This window comes from Natrix helvetica (assembly GCF_964273705.1).
Source record: "Natrix helvetica genome assembly, chromosome: 16".
In the NCBI taxonomy this organism is placed as follows: Eukaryota; Metazoa; Chordata; class Lepidosauria; order Squamata; family Natricidae; genus Natrix; species Natrix helvetica.
The window spans coordinates 4446658-4467430 of record NC_138563.1 but is presented as its reverse complement, the minus strand read 5'-3'; the positions used below and the strand labels follow the sequence as shown (position 1 = coordinate 4467430).

Below are 20773 nucleotides of genomic sequence, written 5' to 3'. Positions count from 1 at the left end.
GCTGGAGGGCCACAGGTTGGGGAAAGCCCGTCCCAGCCTCCGATGCGCTTCGGTTCGTCCTTGGCAAGGGTCTTATCGGTACTCGACAGGCAGGCTAAAATGTCTTTGTTCAAATGGGGTTTCAAGTCCTGCGGCATCAGCCTTTGGCACGGGGTGGATGGTCTGCTTGACAAATGGCCTTTATTTATATATTTATATATTTATATATATATAAAACAAAATGCCACTTTTGGCTTTTCCAGCACATCCTTCTTGGCAAGCAAGGGCTCCAGTCAGCTTACCTCCAGACACGAAAGAGAATTCAGGAGCTGTTTGCAATTGTTAATTTATTTTTTGAGGTTCAGGAGGAGCACAAAGGTGGCATTTGCCGATCAGGGAAAAGCAGGAAGGGCGAGTTCTTAAAATAGCAAGGGCTGCGACCCACAGGACTAGAAACCTGTCTAGAAAAAGGCGCAGAGACGCATAGGAACGCTGCTGCCAGTCTCCAATCCTTGCACGAAGCGTGGCAGGTAGCGAAATTCGGTCTTGCCGCCCTACAATGTTCCATTAGGATGGCTGAGTTTTGATTTGGCCAGGCGGGAAGGGGAGGCGTGTCCTTTCCACTGTGAGTGAACTACAGTTCCCAGCATCCCTCTCTATGGGCCTTCCTTGATGGATTTATTGGAAGTGGTCACATCTGGATGGACACAAGCTTCTAAGCCCAGCGTTTCTCAACCTTGGGAACTTTTAAGATGGGTGGGCCAACTCCCAGAATTCCCCAGGCACCATTGCTGGTTGTGGAATTCTGGGAGTTGAAGTCCAGACCTACTGAAGCATACCAGCTGGGGAATTCTGGGAGTTGAAACCCGCCGATCTTAAAAAGTTTTGCAAAATTGAGAAACACTGGAGTCTTGTCTTGTAGCACGTATAACATGTTGTATAGATCAACCCTCCCATTTAGCCTGCGGTCATCTGGTTTGATGGAATAACCTCTCCCCAAGTTCATCAGGTTCAGAATGTCCAAGCCTCCCTTACTGTTCCCCGTAGCAGGATCTTCCCCCAGGACGCTCCTGGATAATTGAGGAGATTCAAAAGGTCAGGCTGACCTGTGTGACTCAGACCAGGGGTCCATCTTGGTGCCTCTGAGGATGGAAACCACCTTCCGAGGGAGCAACCATGCAAAGCCAACAGCCAACATGGGGGGGTTACAGGTGAAGGGACCAGTGATATGGTGGGGAAGCCAAGGTTGATGTGTTGCAGATCTTTGGCTTCCACTTCAAAGCAACTTCTCTTGACCACATAGGGGCCCATCCAGGCGTGGTTGATGTCATCTGTCAAGCCAAAAGCTGACCTTCCGTTGGGTGGGACCTCCGTTCCCAGAGCTCCAGGGTCAGGTTGAGAAAAAAAAAAAGGAGGGGGGGGGAGAATGCTGAGGAACATCAACAGCTGGAGATGTTCTCCAACGCTACTCAGTTTTGTCCAGAATATCTGCACAGGACACTCCCGGTTGCTGGTTTGCTGAATTCTATCCACCCTTCTGGGAGGTTATTGGACGGTGGCCGAAAACCAACGTCCCCGAGAGAGGACCGCTCAAAGAATTCTCTGGATAGGGCCTCAACTCCAAAGGGGCAATCTCCACCTTAATATCTTCAGCCGTCTCCTCATCCACCCTAGACAACACGGTGAACGGTGCATGCACACACACCCCGCGGCACGTTCTGGCTGGTGAAAATCCTTGCCCAAACGGAGGTTCCTTGGGCCATCAGTCCTTCCCTAGAAACCACAGATGAGCCTTCGGAAGCCAAACGAAGAACGTTCTGAGGATGAGATGCAGCGAGTCGCGACTTTCGGTTCCTCCTGATGGAATGAAACTGACGGGAGTCAAGGCAGGGGCCCTAACTTCCAAGAAACTGGGAAAAAGAGAACCGTCTTTTCCCCATTCATCATCCCTGATTTGAGAACAGCTAAAGGTTTTCGGCAAAAAGGGGAGACTTGGCCCCAAGGAGCGGTGGGAAACGGCGATAATGAGGAACTGCTGTTGAAAAGGGAGAGGACATTGATGGCCACATGGGATTTAATCAAAAGGTGTTTTTTTTAAAAAAAATAGCCTTCTGAAAAACTGTCCGGGATCACAGTGGCTAGCCTCATTTTTTAAAAAAAAGACAATTTGGGGACGCAGAAGCCTCGTCCCGCTCACCACTGCCTCTCAGTCCAGTTCTTCTCGCACCAGTTTCCAAGCTGAGTCTCCATCTTGAACTGTCTACAGCCAAAACTAAGGGTGTTTATTTTGTTTTATTTTTATTTTGGAATCCTTCCCCCCCCCACACACCCTTTCTCTTTTCTTGACTTCAGAGAAACCAAAGTGCTCTCTTTGGCGCAACCTTTGGCCTCCTCCTCCTCCTCCTCCTCCTCCTCGTTTTAGGTGCCTTGAAAATTTTCAAATGTTTAAAAAAATAATAATAATGAATGTCTCGCAAAATTCTCTTAGTCCTTTTTTCCTCCCCTCCGTTTTTCATAGAAAAAAAAAAGTACAAGTTTAAAAAATTAATTATTAAAAATAAAGAAACAAAACAAAAAAAAAAGCAAAGAGTTTTTTTTTCCTCATTTGGCCGGTGGGGTAGTAGGAGGGGATAAAACGGAGGAAAATGTTTAATTTCGATAGCCAGCTTCACGATACAAACTCAGGTGGGGTTTTTTTGAGTGGGAATTGTAAGCACCCAAATTTTGCTAGATTCATCCGTGATTATTTTAGACAGGGATCACATCAAAACAGCCCGTCCATCAAGATTTGTTATGTAAGCCACGATTGGTTGGGATGACACAATACGCTAAGCCACAAACTTGAATCTGTAAATCATATTGCCTTGGTTCCTGCCTAAGCAGGGGGTTGGACTAGAAGACCTCCAAGGTCCCTTCCAACTCTGTTATTCTATTCTATTCTATTCCTTATTCTATTCTATTAACCTTTAGAATGAATTACGGGCCTTACGACGTCTTCCCATGGAGTGAACCAAGTCTTTTAGTTCTGCAGCTGTTATAATCTGAAGAAAATGAAGGAAAGCTACCTGAGATCAACCTAAGTACATTGTGCTTTCTTTTTCTGGTTATTTGGCTATAGCTTTTCACAGAATACAGATAATTGAACGGGCTTTATGGCATTACCTTCTTGATTAAATTATCTCTCCATCGATATATAATTTTAGGGTGCTATTTCAAAACAAAGTGGTGTTATTAGCCATCAAACCTCAAAAAGACACTTTCCCCAAAAGGTTTCCACAATTTTGGGCGCTACTGTACGACGATTGCTTATGTCAGCAAGAACCAGGAAAAAAAAATCTACCCTGGTCCTTTCCGTGTCTTTTTAAACTCCGACCTTAGTCACTGACAAGCCTCATGCTCCGATTATTTTCTTGTCATTTGGGCTGAGTCCCCATTTTCAGGATGTTGAACAGCTGAATTATTATTTTTATTTTAAACGTGACAGAGGGAGGATTGGAACCAGGATCTCCAGTCACGGAGCCCCAGAGGAGACAAAACTTGACTTCTCCAGCCTGCCTCTTGGACTGTAATATCCCCCGGGGGGGAAATTATTTTCTGTCACTTTGTAATGGTGGGTTTCTGCTAAATTTAACATAAAACTCAAGAGTTCATTACTTCGGCATTAAACGGGCTCCAGGATTTGCCCGCAGGTTAATGGATTTCTCCGGGGGATGGAAAGTGCTATTTTTCAGCGGGAAGCGACAGCAAGCAGGGCAAAGGGTGATGCCACTCCTGTGGAGATGGAGGTCTTTGGGAGGGGGTGAGGGGGGGTGCTAAGTTGGGGGGTGAAGGCACTAAGCCAACAAGAAGACAACAGCAAAACAAAAATCATCCGTATCCCCTGGAGAATGTTAAGGCTTTCTTTAAAAAAAAAAATTCTCCATGCTCTACAAGCTGCTTGTGTGCTGGTTTATGGAAAGCATGATGACATCGCCTTATATTTAAACAATACACAACCATTAATTGGAAAAAGACGCAGAAAGAAAAGGGAAATTCAGATAAGTTGACACGCAAAAGGACTGGATGAAAAACTAGATCTTTGGTGGGCTCCTAAAACATACGGCTGCCTCTCAGATTCCTGGCCCAAAACTTAGAACAGAACAGAATAGAATAGAATAACAGAGTTGGGAGGGACTTTGGAGGTCTTCTAGTCCAGCCCCCTGCTTAGGCAGGAGACCCTACACCACTTCAGACAAAGGGTTATCCAACATCGTCTTTAAATCCTCCAATGTTGGTGCATTCACAACTTCTGGAGGCAAGTTGTTCCACTGATTGTTCTCACTGTCAGGAAATTTCTTCTTAGTTCTAAGTTGCTTCTCTCCTTGATTAATTTCCACCCATTGCTTCTTGTTTTACCTTCAGGTGCTTTGGAGAACAGCTTGACTCCTTCTTCTTTGGGGCAACCCCTGAGATATTGGAACCCTGCTATCCTGTCTCCCCTAGTCCTTCTTTTCCTCAAACGAGACATACCCAGTTCCTGCAACTTGCAGAATTTCCCCCTCCCCCATAAAAACCAGCCAGCGTTAACTATCAAGTAACCTGGATCAGTTTAAAGTCCAGATCTGAAATGACCCTTCTAGTTTCCTGTGGTTGAGGGTCCTACCATGTCAAAAAAACACAATAATATAGGCATAACTTTTGAAGGGGTTGGGAGACACACACACACACACACACACACCAATATTTGGGAAGCAACCCCCTAGAGATGTGAGGTTACAGCTTGGACATCTGTGCCAGGGTTGATTGACATCCCAAACCGAAACGAATTTTGTGGCTGCTTAGAGCAATAGGAGAAGTTGGAGAATTAGGGCCGGGGGGGGGGGGGCACAGAATCCTCCCTCCAACCCCAAAACGAACACCGTATGTGCATGCGCATAAAATAGGTTGAGGCTCTGAAACCAATGGCGAGCTTTTTAATCCTCCGCATTTTGCTCCGGGGGGGGGGGGGAAGTGTGTTACAAAAATAATTCGTCAAACACAACCTGCATCTCAGCGACAGTGTGTTATGCAACATCCGAGTTAGTCGGTGTGTTTGTCCACATGAACATACCTCGTGCAACAACGCAGCTCATTTTAAGCCCAATGCAACACTGCAGCTTCTTTTAACTCCCAACGCAACATTGCAGCTTGTTGTAACGCCCAATGCAACATTGCAGCTTGTTCTAACATCCATGCAACACTGCAGCTTGTTTTAATGCCCAATGCAACGTTGCAGCTTCTTCTAAATGCCCAATGCAAAATTGTAGCTTGTTTTAACACCCAATGCAACACTGCAGCTTGTTTTAACGCCCAATGCAACACTGCAGCTTCTTTTAAACACCCAATACGACACTGCAGCTTGTTTTAATGCCCAATGCAACACTGCAGCTTGTTTTAACGCCCAATGCAACACTGCAGCTTGTTCCAAAGCCTAGTGTAGCATTGCAGTTTAACACCAAATGCATCATTGCACCTTGTTTTCACGCCAGGCCAAACCCTGGCCAACTTCCACCCCACCCCACCCGAATCCATCAGGACCTGAGTCTCTCTCTTCTTCCGTTTTTTTTTTTAACCATTTTTTCTTCTCCTTACCGGAGGGCATCTTACCATTTGCTTTTTATAAACGCTGCTTTTATTCTTCTCTAAGCCCCCATTTATTGACCTACATCAACTCTTCCCGGGGTTGAAGGGGGAGAGATGGAGAGCTGCCGCCTTCTTCTTTTATTTTTAAATCTTAAAAATAAAACCCAAGGACAGAAAAATTGGGAGGGAGGGGAGAGATAGAGAGAGAGAGGGAGGGAAGGAGGAAGAAAGATGGATATTAATTTGGGAAAGAGGTCAAGGGGAGCAAGAGGGAAAACGTAGAGATTGGGGAGGAGGGGGTGTGCACCAGATTTAGAGAACAACCCCCCCAAAAAACCGACGCCTTCCTGGGTTAGATTTGGACTTTTGATTTAACAGGAGAAGGCAAAGGCAGTCGGGAGGCCTGGCTCTATTAATAACCCAGAGTGCCAGCGCGGAGAGAAGACAGGCGCCTCATACCGTGAGGCACAGCTGGAAAAAAAATGCTCCTGGGCCTCCCACGGCCCCCAAATGGACGGCAAGCGCATCTTCTTAAGAGCCCTAATTCATGCTCTGCTCAGGGAGCACAAAACATCCCTAGTTAAACCAGGGCTGCTAAAACATCTCATGGCCTGACCCAGATGGAGGCGGGAGGCGGCGCTTGGGAGCAGGCGGCAAAGTGAGACGGGGTTCCTCTCTGGCATGGGGGGGGGGGTCTCCTCAACCTTGGGGTACTTGAAGAGGGCGGGGGGGACTACAGCTCAGCTAGGCCACTCTTTTCAGTGACGTCGCAACTTCCGACGCTCGCGAAAGGAATTGTAAACCGAGGACGGTGTACCGAAGGGAGGCTAATTCAGGATTTGTGCCGCTAATCCCGTTCTGAAGCAGAATTTGACGGATAGCACAGCTCTGCTCTTTAATCACAGCGGTAAAGCCACATTATCAGATCTCGACGGCGGGAGGAGGAGCCCCCCCCCGAGTATTTCAACCGCCTCTGGTCTCCCCCTTTCTTTCAAAGAAAATATAATGATAATAATAATAATAAAAGAGGCCCAAATCCTGGCTTCCTTTCAGCCCCATGGCTGAAAACATGAAGCATGGCGCACAGCCTACAACCCAGCTCTGGCTCCAGGGAGGACACCGGCCATATGTTGAGCATATGGCTGAGCATTCAGCACGGATCAAGGGTGAGGTTTTTATGTGCCGCTCGGCCAGCGCTGCGTCAAATTGCCAAAAAGGTGACAGGTTGTTTTTTTTTTAAATAACAAAGTGTTTCTTAAAAGGGGGAGAGGGTGCATGGAGCTGTTTTGCGTTTTTATTTTAAAGAAAGTAACAATCCTAAAAGCACAAACATAGGAAAAACGAAACGGACTAACCAGAACCAGAGATTTTCATCGTTTTAAACCAAGGGGTCCTAATAAAGTAACACGCCGTGCCATGTCTGGTGGGGGATTCTCGGGTTTGAAGCCCACCCATCTTAAAGCATGGGGACTGAGGGATTCTGGGAGTTGAAGTCCACCCATCTTAAAGCATGGGGACTGAGGGATTCTGGGAGATGAAGTCCACCCAACTTAAAGCATGCTGACTGAGGGATTCTGGGAGTTGAAGTCCACCCATCTTAAAGCATGGGGACTGAGGGATTCTGGGAGATGAAGTCCACCCAACTTAAAGCATGCTGACTGAGGGATTCTGGGAGTTGAAGTCCACCCATCTTCAAGCATGGAGGCTGGGGAATTCTTGGAGTTGAAGTCCACCCATCTTAAAGCATGGAGGCTGGGGGATTCTGGGAGTTGAAGTCCACCATCTTAAAGCATGCTGACTGAGGGATTCTGGGAATTAAAGTCCACCCATCTTAAAGCATGCTGGCTGAGGGATTCTGGGAGTTGAAGTCCACCCATCTTAAAGCACCCTTGCCTAACATCGGTAATGCTGGCACCATCGTCACCCGGTCTCTTTATGGCCGGGAGGTGCCTGCAGTGGCAAAGGCTGCTGCAGCCACCAGCTACAAACCAAGACTTGCTAAGTGGGGTTCGCACCCTGCTACAACAGCTGTCAGGAGTGGCTCCGTTTAGCACTGCCAGAGCAGGCCCAACACGTTTGCTGGCAGCAATGGAGAGGGACCCCTGCTGCTCTTTGCATATGGTGCCTGCCTTGGACGATATCCGTCAGGAGGAAGCGTTGGTTTAAAAAAGAAAAGAAAAAGAAAGCAGCTGGGGGAAAAAGGCCTTCCCTCAATTCTGGGCCTGGCTAGTCTAGGGAAGAGAAGGAGCAGGGGAGACAGGAGAGCATCTTCTAATACTTGAGGGGCTTCCACGGAGAGGGGGAAGCCTGCAATACTGCACTTTAACCACTGTGCCCTCACAGCTCATATATATATTATTTTATTTCACATACAAATAATACAAACATAATACATATAACTCTAAATACAAAAAAGTATGCTAAAAATACAAATATTGCACTGTGCGCGCGCACAGAACTTTCCCCCCCCTTATAACCCAGGCATTCGTGGCAAGAGAGGGAGAAAAATTAAGGAATTAAACCATGGAAAAGCAGAGGAAGTAAACCTGCCCGATCTGGCTGGATATATCCCTTTGGCCCCTAGGGCGAGGTGTCGGTAAGCATCGATTAATCTCGTGTGAATTACTGGGCTCAACGCTATCGGTGTTAGGGTGGGTAATATATACCGTATGCGACTGTACTGGATTTTGATTAGGGGCGCGTGTTTAAACCGTTGTTGGATGTTGTTAGAGGCCCAGAGCCGGTGGGCGAACAGGCAATCGTATAACCCTGTAAAACAGGCTACACGAAGCTTTCCAAACGGGTGGGATTTTGGGGGGGTGGGAGGGAAATAAAAACACGTCTGGTTTTTTTAAGAGTCTTCCATATCTGCTTGAACTCTTTCCGCAAATCCGATCAGGTAGTCCTTGCATTCTCCGGGGGAGCTAAATGGATAAATATAAGGAAATGGCAGACTTTGGGGGCCCAGTCCAGCTAGAATCTTATTTCCAGGCTGGCCAATAAAGTCGGTCCCCCCCCCCCCAATTAGGCAGCGTGCAAATCCTATAATAATATAATGCCAAATAAACCAAGCAGGCATTTGAAGAGACGAGCAGATTCTGAGGACAGCTGCTCCTGAATCGGCTGCCCCTTGTAAAGGGAAGGAGAAAACCCCCTATAATTAAGGCATCATACATTATCCTGCATTATTACAGGAGCCTTGTTGGTTAGCCCCATTTTCTCTGGATGCAATTCAAGGAACTGGTTATTTGCCAACAAACCCTGTTTATCAGTCAGGTTCTGGGCAGCTTAAAGGTAAGCTATGGTCTGCGTACTGGTGGTCCTCGACTTGCAACCATTCGTTTAGCGACCAAAGTTGCAACACAGCAAGGGGGGGAAAAGTGACTTGGGTCGTAACTTACGGGCCCGTGCAACAACATCAACATTCAGGGATCAAAATTCAGGCGCTTGGGAACTGACTCATAGTTGTGACGGTCGCAGTCATGTCCCGGGGGTGTGTGGGGGTTGCCACGTGATCTCTTTTGGGACCTTCTGACAAGGAAAATCCACGGGGAAGCCAGGTTCACTTAACGACCGTATGTTGCTAACTGAATACTTGCGGTGGTTCGTTTAACGGCTGTGGCAAGGAAGGTCGTAAAAGGGGGCAAAACTCACTTAACAAATGTCTCACTTAACGACATAAAATTTTGGCCTCAATGGGGGTCCCAAGTCTAGAACTAACTGAGTAATCTAATTGTTTGGATGATCATCTTCTCCGCGATGGCCCTTAAAATACGCTGCGGAGCCCCCAGCTACAGGAAAATAAACAAAGGAGGAGGAGGAGGAGGAGGAGGAGGAGGAGGAGGAGGAGGAGGAGGAGGAGGAGGAGGAAGGGGAGGAAGAAGAAGGAGAAAAAAGAAGAAGGAGAAGGGGAGAAGGAGGAGGAAGAAGAAAAAGAAAAGAAGGCGAAGAACGAGAAAAAGGAGAAGAGGAGAAGGGGAGAAGGAGGAGGAGAAGAGGGGGAGGAGAAGGAGGAAGGAAAGAAGGAGAATGGGGGAGGAGGAAGAAGAAAAAGAAAAGGAGAAGAACGAGAAGGAGAAGAGGAGGAGAGGAGGAGGAGGAAGGAAAAGAGAATGGGAGGAGGAGGAGAAAGAAGAAAAAGGAAAGGAAAGGAGAAGAAGGAGAAGAGGAGGAGGAGGAGAGGAGGAGGAGAAGGAGGAAGGAAAGAAGGAGAATTGGAGGAGGAGGAGGAAGAAGAAAAAAGAAGGAGAAGGGGAGAAGGAGGAGGAGGAGTTGATGGCAAGAGAGGAAAAAACCTGGATGGGACAAGAAAACACCGGAGAAATCTTGCCAACCGCTGTAGCTAGCAATCTCAAAAAACAACAACCCATAATAGATGTGGGCAGCCCGGAAAGAGGGTTATCAGCACATATCCACTTAATGTGCGGCGGCTGCACTTTCACTGCCGTCGGTTGGATTTTCTGCCCCAGGGGTCAAAATAATTCCTCTCGCCTTAGGGAACACAGGCCTTGATTTAGGGAGGCTATCACTTATTTCTTTGCCTCGGGGAAGCCCCCCCAAAAACACCCAGCCGGGAACAGAGGGAGACATTACGTTAAATTCACATCAGAGCCATCCCTTGGGGGGGAAAAGTGTGTGGAAGGAGCGGGGGGGGGGGCAGGGAGTTAATATGCTGGTAGAGCTAAAGCCTCCAGGGGGGGGCTCCAGGTTGCCTGTGGCCCCCACATACATGACTTGCAGCTCCCCAGAAATCTTGCAAAATTTGATTTAATCAATGAGAAGATTTAGAGGGCTCTTCTTACCTAGGTTCCCCAAAAAAGCCCGAGGCAGAGTCCTGGTCCCTACAAAACCCCTTTTATGAAACAAAGGTGAAATTCTCTCATTCACATTCAGCCAAGGCCTGGCCAACAGTCTTTCAAAGGCGTATTTATGACCACAAACCTTATCTAGCTTGGAAAGCTGCCATGTCAATATTGCCCAAATGCAAGGAAAGACTCTGGGCACAGAGTTTCTGGGATTCAGGGACAGATCTTCACACTCCTGAAACGAACGAATGAACGAATCGTTTCCTGCAAAAGCCCACTCCCCTTTTGCTCCTCTTTTACGTCCTATGGGAGGGGCCGTTCACCGTCCACCTGTGGCTTTACTCCCAAGGCGACCCTTGGGATTTCTGAGTTGTTCTTTTATTCTGGCAGCTCTGCGCAGGCGCACCCTGGGAACAGGCTCCAGCTGTTCCTCTGCCTCACTGCTGCCTGACTCTGAAGGCAGCTGATAAGATGAAGCAAAATGAGGACCCAGATTGTTGGGGGGGCAATATGCTGACTCTGTAAACCTCTTAGAGGGCTATAAAAGCACTGTAAAGCGGTATGTAATCCTAAAGGCTATTGCTATTTACATGTAAATAGCATGTAAATTTGGTAACTGCATGATCAGTACCTCCAATCCTCAGGCCCCATTAGCGGGGCCTGCCCCCCCTTGCTCCCCCCCCAAAAAAACCTGCCTTGTGAGGGTTGCTTAATGCACTCCCAACCTCCCTGTGAAATATCGCCTGGCAGCGACCGTAAAAACAGAGCAGAGACAGGAGCCGTCTGATTGGGGAAGCGCTCCCCATTTAAGGCTGCTGCAAATCTCTCTTTTTATGGCGATTTTTATAGACCAAAAGGTGGAACGAGACAAGAGGGGAGGGGAAGAGGGGAGGTGGGGGGGGGAGAAAAGAAAGAAGGAATAACTCACACTTATTGCTCTAAAAAAGGGCCGTTTATGGCCATTGCAGGAGCTCTCTTTGAGGGGAAGAAGGAGCTATCCATCTATCTATCTATAAATTAGTGTCCCTTTTATTGTTTTTTTGCAAGTAACTTAAGGTGGTGAACATCTTCCTCTTCCTGTTTTCTTCACAACTACAAAGCTGTGAGGTGAATTGGGCTGAGAGAGAAGGAGTGGCCTCAAATTCACCCAACCAGCATTCACAGCTAAAGCAGGACTAGAACTCACCGTCGCCTGGTGATTGGCCCAAAGTCACCCAGCCGGCTTTCATGTCTAAGGTGGGACTAGAACTCACCGTCTCCTGGTGATTGGCCCAAAGTCACCCAGCAACTTTCATGCCTAAATTGGGACTAGAACTCACTGTCTCCTGGTGATTGGTCCAAAGTCACTCAGCCAACTTTCATGCCTAAGGTGGGACTAGAATTCACCGTCTCCTGGTGATTGGTCCAAAGTCACTCAACCGACTTTCATGCCTAAAGTGGGACTAGAACTCACTGTCTCCTGGTGATTGGCCCAAAACCACCCAGCCAACTTTCATGCCTAAGAGTGGACTAGAACTCACCGTCTCCTGGTTTTTATCCTGGTGCCTTAACCACCAGAGTTAAGTGGTTACCGTAAGGCAACCGAGATAAATCAACTCAAGGGTTATTCCCTGCTGATCCGTCTTTGGGGGGAACTGACTGGAGGATGGACCTCAGCAAAAGATGGGTGGCATCTCTCATCTTTTCTCCCCACCCCTTTTTTGGGGAGGGGGGTTCTGATGCAACAACCGGCAAGGAAGAAGACACCTCTGAGATCTGACGTGATCTCTTCTGCAGCAACAGCGAAAGTCTCAAACTCTTCCTCCAAACAGGTTCATTTTTATTTTTATTTTTTTTTGCTTCTAAGAATAACCACATTAGCTACCGGAGACCTCGCTGTCTCCACGGACTTGGCCAATTGCCTCTCCGCTCCAGCGACCGTATCGCTGGGACATTCCCTGGGACGAATTCTGGAGGTTAATCAGGCCCTGCGATTCATTAGGCAGTTAATTAATGTCAGGTAATTAAGCCCTATTTCATTCTGTCAGTCCTTGGACCGGTGGAAATTGGCTCCCTGCACCAAAAGCCACGGAGGCAGAATCGACTTCTCCGGGGGGTTTTTTTTTGGGGGGGGGGTTGCGTGTCAGGAGTCAGGATGGGGAATTCCGGATTTGGGTGATTTAAGGCAAGGAAATCGGCTGGGTGACCTTGAGTTAATCACCAGGAGGTGAGGAGTTCTAGTCCCGCCGTAGGCATGAAAGCCAGCCGGATGACTTTGAGACCGTCCCCTCTCCCTCAGCCGAAACTCCTTCATGAGGTTGTGGGGAAAATAGAAGGGAGGGAGGAGTATTTTATAGTATAGTCTTTATTGTCATTGTACAAAATAAAATATTTGGTATGATTGTCACCTTGAGTTATTTATAATAATAATAATAACAACAACAGGCTATAAAGAAACAGTTCTCCGTGGAAATTACTGAGCAATGAGATTACAAAATTCTTTCTCAAATCCCAGATTTTTTTTCTCTTTCCTTCCTTCCTTCCCCTTCCCTTCCCTCTAATCCTTCCCTTGCTTCTCTCCCCTTTTCTTTCTTTCTTTCTTTCTTTCTTTTCTTTCTTTTTCTTTCCTTTCTTCCTTTCTCTCTCCCCCTCCCTCCTTTCTCCCTCCCTTCCTTTCCTTCCTTCCATCCCCTTCCCTTCCCTCTAATCCTTCCCAGCCTCCCTCCCTTCTCTCCCCTTTTCCTTCCTTCCTTCTTTTTTCCCTTTCTCTCTCTCCCTCTTTCTCCTTCCTGCCTTCCTTCCATCCCTTCCCTCTAATCCTTCCCTCAATCCCTTCTCTCCCCTTTTCCTTCCTTGCTTCCTTCCCTTTCCCTTCCCTCTAATCCTTCCCTCCCTTCCCTCCCCCTTTTCTTTCTTTCTTTCCTTCTTTCTTTTTCTTTTCTTTCTCTCTCCCTCCCTCTTTTCTTTCTCCTCCCTTAAAGCCAATGCATTGCCATCGCTCCCTTTTGCCAAATGCAGGGAAGCAGCCTTCCAGTTTTCAGCCACGGTAATTACAGGTGGCTCCATCTCAAAAGAAATTCAGGGGAAGCCGCCAATCAAAGGCTCTCTGCTCCGCCAGTTCTCCGAATCCTGCCGACTACAGGGTTGTCAACTGACCAGCGATAAACAAACCAGGGTTTTTTAGGGCGACGCACGAAGCCCGTCGAGAAGTTCCCCTTGTAAGAGACTAGCCTTTTTTCGTGTGAGGCCAGCTGCTGGAAAGAGGGGTCAGGGAAACCAAACAAGGCCAGCCCACCCAGGGCTGCCTCCTAAGCAGCAGCTGGGTCTGTTTCTCCAGCTCCTCCGACGATTCCGCTGGCGGCAAACATCCGCCAGCAATTGGACCGCTGGAGTGACAGACGCGTCGATTTGTGTTGACAATTTGCCACTCTAATAGCTGCCTGGAGCTTTTGCCTCCCGCACTTGGCAGGCTGATCACCGTGGCCGGGCGATTGGCAATGCCAAAGTAACGCAGGCACTCAATCCATCCATCTCTCCATAAAACACCCAGCTGGGAGAACATGGCGCCAATCTTCCCACCAGCCGGTCTCCCACAGCGCCTTCGCTGTTGAAGTTGAGAGAGAGAGAGAGAGAGAAAGAGAGAGAGGGATGACTAGTCCTACCAGAACTACATCAGGTTAAGAGAGGGAGAGAGAGAGAGAGAGAGAAAGAGAGAGATGACTACTCCAACAAGGACCACATCAGGTTGAGAGAGAGAGAGGGGGGGGGAGGGAGGGAGGGAGGGAGAGGGAGAGAGAGATGGCTGGTCCTACAAGGACCACATCAGGTTAAAAGCTACTCAGGTGACCCAATAACAAAGATGCCAGGGGATGAATGGAGAAGCACCAAGCAGAATTCCAGTCCTGGTCTTGCAATCTGGAGGCTAGACCATCAATGAAGAGTTGAGGGAGCTAGGTACCGTGTGTCCAGTCTAAGGAAGAGAAGGAGAGCAAGGCCATCCAACTGGTCAGTCTACCCTGACTGCTCTTTAGGAGGTTAGATCCTGAAGAGGAAACTCAAAGACTTTGGCCACCTGACGGGTTTTTTAAATTTTGTAATTTAACTGAGGATGTTTTAAATAGCTATTTTAATTGTATTTTTATATATATTTTATGAGTGTTACCTCCTCCAGGTACATTTATGTGTATGTGTTTATTTGTATTTGTATATGTATTGTATATGTATATTGTATGTGTTTTATTGTACGCCGCCCCGAGTCCGTTTGGAGAGGGTGCGGCTAACAAATTCAATTTCAATTCAATTTCAACCTAAGGAGAAGGAAGAAGGACTTCCTGGAGAAGAGCCTCATGCTGGGAACAACGATGGAGGGCAGAAGAAGAAGGGGACGGCAGAGAAGGAGGTGGCTGGATGCAGTCACCGAAGCAGTCGGCCTGAGCTTCAATGGACTCAAGAGGATGGGAGAGGACAGGAAGGCCTGGAGGAACGTCGTCCAAGGGGTCGCGATGGGTTAGACACAATTAACAACAAAACCTGTGCGCAAAACTTTCCAATTGCTCCCCTATATGTTTTCTTTTAATCATCCATACTGTAGAAATAAAAATATTATTTACAATTTTTAGAAGTATAATATTGAAGCATTTGGGTGGCGTTGCTGGCTATAGATACTGGCACCTCGGGAGGTGTTAACAACACATCTGGTATCTGTAAGAGCTTTGAGACCGTGATTGTGTTAGATTTCTGTCATGGAGACAAGGCTCAAGAGGAAATAAACACCCTGCTTGCTTAAGCTGCCACGGGCCACCCTGCATGATGAGTCTCCTGCAAACCTACAAATTGGATTGCATCAAAGCCAGGAAATACATCACTTTTGCTGGTAGGTTGTTGTTGTTTTTTTACAGCTAGGAATAAAATCGGATCGTCGGTAACCTTAATTGACATTCAACTGAATTAAGGACATATGGACATTATGATGTACAAGGAAAGAGTGTTGAAGTATCCGCAAAGACGTATAAACAAGGCTAATAAAACGGACTGATTTATTTGCTAGGGTGAAATTCAAACCAGAATCCAATGCTGAATTCTGATTCTTCGGCGCCCTCCAGTGTTCGCGGCAAGCAATGGCCACAGGTGTTGCTGAGTCAACAGCTGTTTATCGTTATTTCAGGCAGAAATTAAAAATCAGTGGTAAAACCTGAGGCTGATAAGAACTACGCATGTTTTTTTTTTCCTACTTAAACCACAACTGTGCTTGCAAATCTTCCTTCGGCTTTCTTTTGCTTTTCAGACCTGCAAAGGTCGTAAATGTGAGGCCTGGCTGCAAAGTTACTTTGTCCTCACTGTTGTGGCCGCGAATGGCCGTTAAACAAGGCAGTCGCAAAGGCTTCGTTGACTGCTCTTTCAGAAAATGTGCGAGAGAGATACTCTTGGGGCACTAATAGAATCAATTATTTTTCCATCTCCTCTCCCCACACGCTGCTGTTCTTCATATGGGCTGGATATTGGCCATCCGTATAAGCAGAGTTCGTTTTAAAGAAATGCCTCTAACATACACACCATTGTTTCATTGTCTATTTCCAAACTATTGACACAAATATTGACACTCACTCAAAGGTGGTGCTCCTGAAGATGGAGAAATATTAGTCTTGCCATAATCCAATTCCCCAAACATTTATCAATTTTTTGCAGAACTTCCAAGTTTCACGATAATCTCACTGCACCTTGACCTTTGACGCCAATCACCCAAATTTTAAGGCATACAACCCAGCACAGCAAATCTGTTTTTTTTTAAAGAGTCTGAAGCACGAAAAAAATAGATAGATCAATTTTTAAAATGCCCCTGTTTAAAATACAAACCAATCCACCACATTGAATTAAAAAACCTGGTCACTTACCTTTTGGCTCGACCATCCAATTCCGAAGAATAGAAGAATTCAAAATTGGTCATTTATTTATTAACTTTGGGAAGGAGACAATGCAATCACATGTATTTTTTTCCTGTTATTTATGACTACATTTTTCCCCACTTCTTTATCCTCTTAGCTTCTTTTCTATAGATATTCTGTCTTCTAAAGGCTTCAAAAGTTTCTACTGTACGTATATACATTTTCAAGCAGACTGATTTTGACCTCTTCGGACGTTGTGTAATTTATCAATTCCCAGCCACAGCAATTTCTAGCTAGGTGAACTTCAACTCCCAGAATTCCCCAGCCACTGATGAGAGAATTCTGGGAATTCAAGGCCACACATCTTAACATTGCCAAGGGTGGGAAACAGATCTAACTACTTCAAGACACTGTAAAGTTTTTTTCCTACAACATGTACAGATGCATACTATACAGATGTATCCACTACTTGACTTTTTAATAAGAATCAAATACTGTGGAAATTGCAAAAAGCTTTTCAAGAGCAGGTCTTCAAACTTGGCAACTTTAAGACTTACGGACTTCAATTCTGGCTGGAAAATTCTAGGAGTTAAAGTCCACAAGCCTTAAAGTTGCCAAGTTTGGAGACCCCTGGCCAGCAGCACGTCCGTTCCTTTTCTTCCGTTCTTAAACCCAAATGAGGAATGCAAAAATCACATCTGCCACGATCCACACAAAGCCAAAGGGGATCCAGTCCGCCGTTCACTCACCAGCATTGACGATCGCGTCGACCTCTAGCTTGGTAATGTCTCCTCGGAAGAGGGAGATTTTCCCGTTCAGATTATTATCCTTGGGGTAATTGTTTTCTTCGGGTTGCTGGATCCGAGTGCCTGGTGTAATCGGGGTGAGGGGTGGGTGGGAAAGAGATGAAAATGATGGAGGGGGGAGGAGGTATTTCTTTGTCATTAACTTCAAAACAGCTTTTTCTTTTTTAAAGACAACTCACTTTTGGCCATTTCTTTCCATGTTGGGATCTGCTTCAGTTTGACGAAATCTTTGGTGAAGTAATGGGCACGCCTCTGCTTATTGTTCAGTCCTTTCAGAAATGCTGAATGGGAAGATAAAGCAAAGGAGAAAGAAAGGAATGGTTAGTGATCCAAATTGCAGGAAGGGGGGGGGGGGAGAAGGAATCTGCAACATTTTACTGTATATTAAAAAAAAAAGAATCACTTTTAAGCAACTGTATTGCACCTTCAAAAGAGAAAATGTTTTCATTTTAGCTAGAACGGCGTGAACTAAAGAAGGCAGTCACTGAATGAGGACTACCAATGGTAGGTAGAGCCAGTTTGGTGTAGTGGTTAAGGTGCCAGCCTAGAAAGTGGGTGGCGGTGAGTTCTAGTCTCACCTTAGCCATGAAAGTCAGCTGGTGACTTTGGCCCAGTCCCTCTCTCTCAACCCAACCTACCTCACAGGGCTGTTGTTGTGGGGAAATCAAGAGGAAAAAGGAATATTATATATGTTCACCTCCTTGAGGTACCTATGAATTAAAGAATACCCTTTATCGTTTTTATACTATGACGTTCACATTATAATTACCTATAAACTAAAAAAAAACCAATTAGGATTGTGTGTTATCTATTGTATTATTTAGTTCCTATTGTGTATAGGTTTTGTAAAGTTTTATCTGCTTAATTTTGTAAACTGCCCAGAGGTAGCTTTTGTAAGAAAAAAATGTAATAATATCCTTACACAGCCAGTACAATACAACACATCCAAGTTTCAGGAATGAGGAGGAATTAAATAAGGGAATAGTACTATGAAGTTCATGTTATAGTTACCTATAAACTTAAAAAAAAAACAGGTTAGGATTGTGTGTTATCTATTGTATTATTTAGTTGCTATTGTGTATAGGTTTTGTAAAGTTTTATCTTCTTAATTTCCTTTCTTAAAAAGAAAGGAAAGGAAAGGGAAGAGAAGGAAAGGGAAGGAAAGAAAGGAAGAAGTAAAGGAAGAAGGGAGGGAGGGAAGGAAGGAAGAGAGAGAGAGAGAGAGAGAGAGAGAGAGAGAGAGAGAGAAAGAAAGAAAGAAAGAAAGAAAGAAAGAAAGAAAGAAAGAAAGAAAGAAAGAAAAAGAAAATGTAATAATACCTCTTAGACAGCTAGTACAATACAACACATCCAAGTTTCAGGAACGAGGAGGAATTAAATAAGGGAATAATTCTTATGCTAACCTAAGCAGAGAGGTTTTGCAACATGGACGTGCAAGAACTGAGGAGTTAACTTGCTCAGTGCGCATATCTCACTGCAGTGTGTCACCCACTGAACTGATTTTAATCAACTCTTGTCAGAAATTGGAAATTGCAATTCAGGGGCTTACTTCCAAACCCCTTCCTCAAGGCCAACCTTGGGCACCAAACCCCTTCCAGACCTCCCCCAGGGATATCCCTGTGCCTTGTCCCCAGAGCCAGGGCCATTTCTGAGTCCCTAATCAGCTCAGAAACAGACAGAAAAGTCTCCTTCGGGGAAGAAAAAACAGCCTTGGAGAGGGGCCTATTTTCTTAGGCCGGCCGCCATTGCTCTGAGGGAGCCGTTTTTCCTCAGCGGGGAGGCAAACGAAGCCCTCTCCCAAGGCCCTTCAGAGTCTGGGGGTCCTTCTCAACTGCTGATCCTCAAACCCTAGTTTCAAGGTTTTTGAAAAGCCCCGCTTTTTGCCAAAAAAAACCCCAAAAAAGATATCTCTTGAGGACATTTTCCTTAAAGGATGGATGCAGGCCTAGTCCAGGAGAAGGGACCGGCCCAGGCCGGTTGCTAGGCAACCGAGGCCCTGACCACTCCATTGCCTGCTCACTGCAAATTTAAACCTCTTTTATTTATTAATTAAATTTAATACTCTCTTAGCGACTCTGTCAGCTCAGTGACTTTGGGTGGCTTACAAACTTCATAAAGGAGAGGCGCAAACATTAAATAGAAATTAAGTGCAGGCAGTCCTAAAACTTACAAATGTTCATTTAGGGACCAAAGTTACAACAGAACTTTGGAAATTTAATAAAAAGGGGGCGGAAACTTGCTTTCCCACGACCGAGAAGAACTGGCAGGTATGTTAAAAGGAAGAAAAGTCCCATTCTGCAGAATTTACCAAAGCCAGAAATACATAAACAAGGACTGAAGAAATGGTTCCGGGTTCATTCTGGTTGATGTTGTATTTTAAAGTACAAAATAAAGTGTTCTTTTTGATCAAGCAGCAGTACAACACGCCTCTTGCAAAAGCTGCAATTTCTCTTTTGAGACCTCTGGATCAATGTTCCCATCAGCATCTCATCAAAGCCCCCAACTTCATCTAAAAAGTGTTGTATACACATGTTGGAAAATAAATTCACACAGGTTGGCCTATGCATGGGGGGTGGGGGTGGGGGGAGAAACTACGGCTTGCAGCTGACTTCCTAGGATATCCTTCCAATTTCCTACCATGTTTTGCAAGATATTTATCTGCAAGCAAGCAGCCTTAGGAAGGTTCCCGGAATGCAATGCAGTTACAGTTAACTGCAGAAAACCTCTTGCAGAAGCATCAAACTTCCAAGTGGAGATATCCGGACTCAACACCCCTTTTCCTCTGAAGCATCATTTTAAAAAATAATACTAAACTGTCCCACTTTAAGGTTCCTTAACTTCAGGGCAGGATCTCAAGGGAGTGCAAACTACATCGGAGGATGTGAAGCAAAGTTCTCAGCAGCCTTTCTTGTGGAAGTCCCACTAAGTTGCCTTAAAAGTTAAACAAACTATATAGTCTATTGAAGTTAAGATCAAGCGTGGGAGGTTGGAAGAGGAGGCGGGAAATTAAAGGGGGTGCCCAGTTGCAAGCCAGCGAAGGACGGAGAGGCTTGCAGGAGCTTAGCGAGGGACTCCTGGAAGGGCAAGGGCTTGCAAAGACACACACTCACAACTACACACTCTGCCCTTACTCACTTACATTTAGCCTCCTTCCAGTCAGTGGACGTGGTCAAATCCACCTTAGCAGCCATGGCAAAGGGGGCAGCTACAACCAAGCTCCGGATGCCCTGTGCAAACACCCAGCGGCTAACAGCTTTGCCAAACGAGGGGAGCCTGGCCCCGTCCCCTTGCCTCCCTCTACCCGCCTGGACAGCGATGGGGAGACCGCCCCACTCCCTCCACAGCCTCCCTAGACTGCCAAGCAACCTCTGCTGCTGGAGGGGCAGAAAAGCGCCTGGCATGGTTGCAAAGGCTCCAACGGGCCGCTCTGGTTGGTCCCGGGAAAGGGCAAAGGGATTTTTCTCCCTTCTATATATAAAACACCTGGTCCTCCTTGGGCAAGCAGCGGAATCAAGCGAGTTGCAAGAACAGCAGCTGCTGCTGCTCAACGCACGAGCCCAGCCTCCGAGGCCCCGCCCCCCGCGCTCGGATCCAAGGGCTCCTGGGAAATGTAGTCTTTGCCACGCTCCCTAACCACTTCCAGACTTCTTCAGCTCTTGCTGAGGATTCTGGGAATTTAGCTAACTTTATTGTCATTGCACAACGGGATTAAGTGCCATCG

The 20773-nt window shown here is 46.4% G+C and overlaps 1 protein-coding gene across 3 annotated transcripts in view; it reads right to left on the bottom strand.

Annotated features, from left to right (window-relative positions):
• MACROD1 (mono-ADP ribosylhydrolase 1) overlaps positions 1-20622 on the bottom strand; it is a 182682-nt gene extending 162060 nt beyond the window's left edge. For 2 of the 3 annotated variants that reach the window (XM_081968251.1, XM_081968250.1), the window contains exons 1-3: positions 20192-20529; positions 17232-17333; positions 16996-17115 (exon numbers count right to left, since the gene is read on the bottom strand). In XM_081968251.1, the coding sequence (XP_081824377.1) occupies positions 16996-17115; positions 17232-17333; positions 20192-20453 (484 nt within the window). In that variant the 5' untranslated portion in view covers positions 20454-20529. The other variant, XM_081968252.1, reaches the window with a different exon arrangement.
• Between the last annotated feature and the right edge of the window lie 151 nt (positions 20623-20773).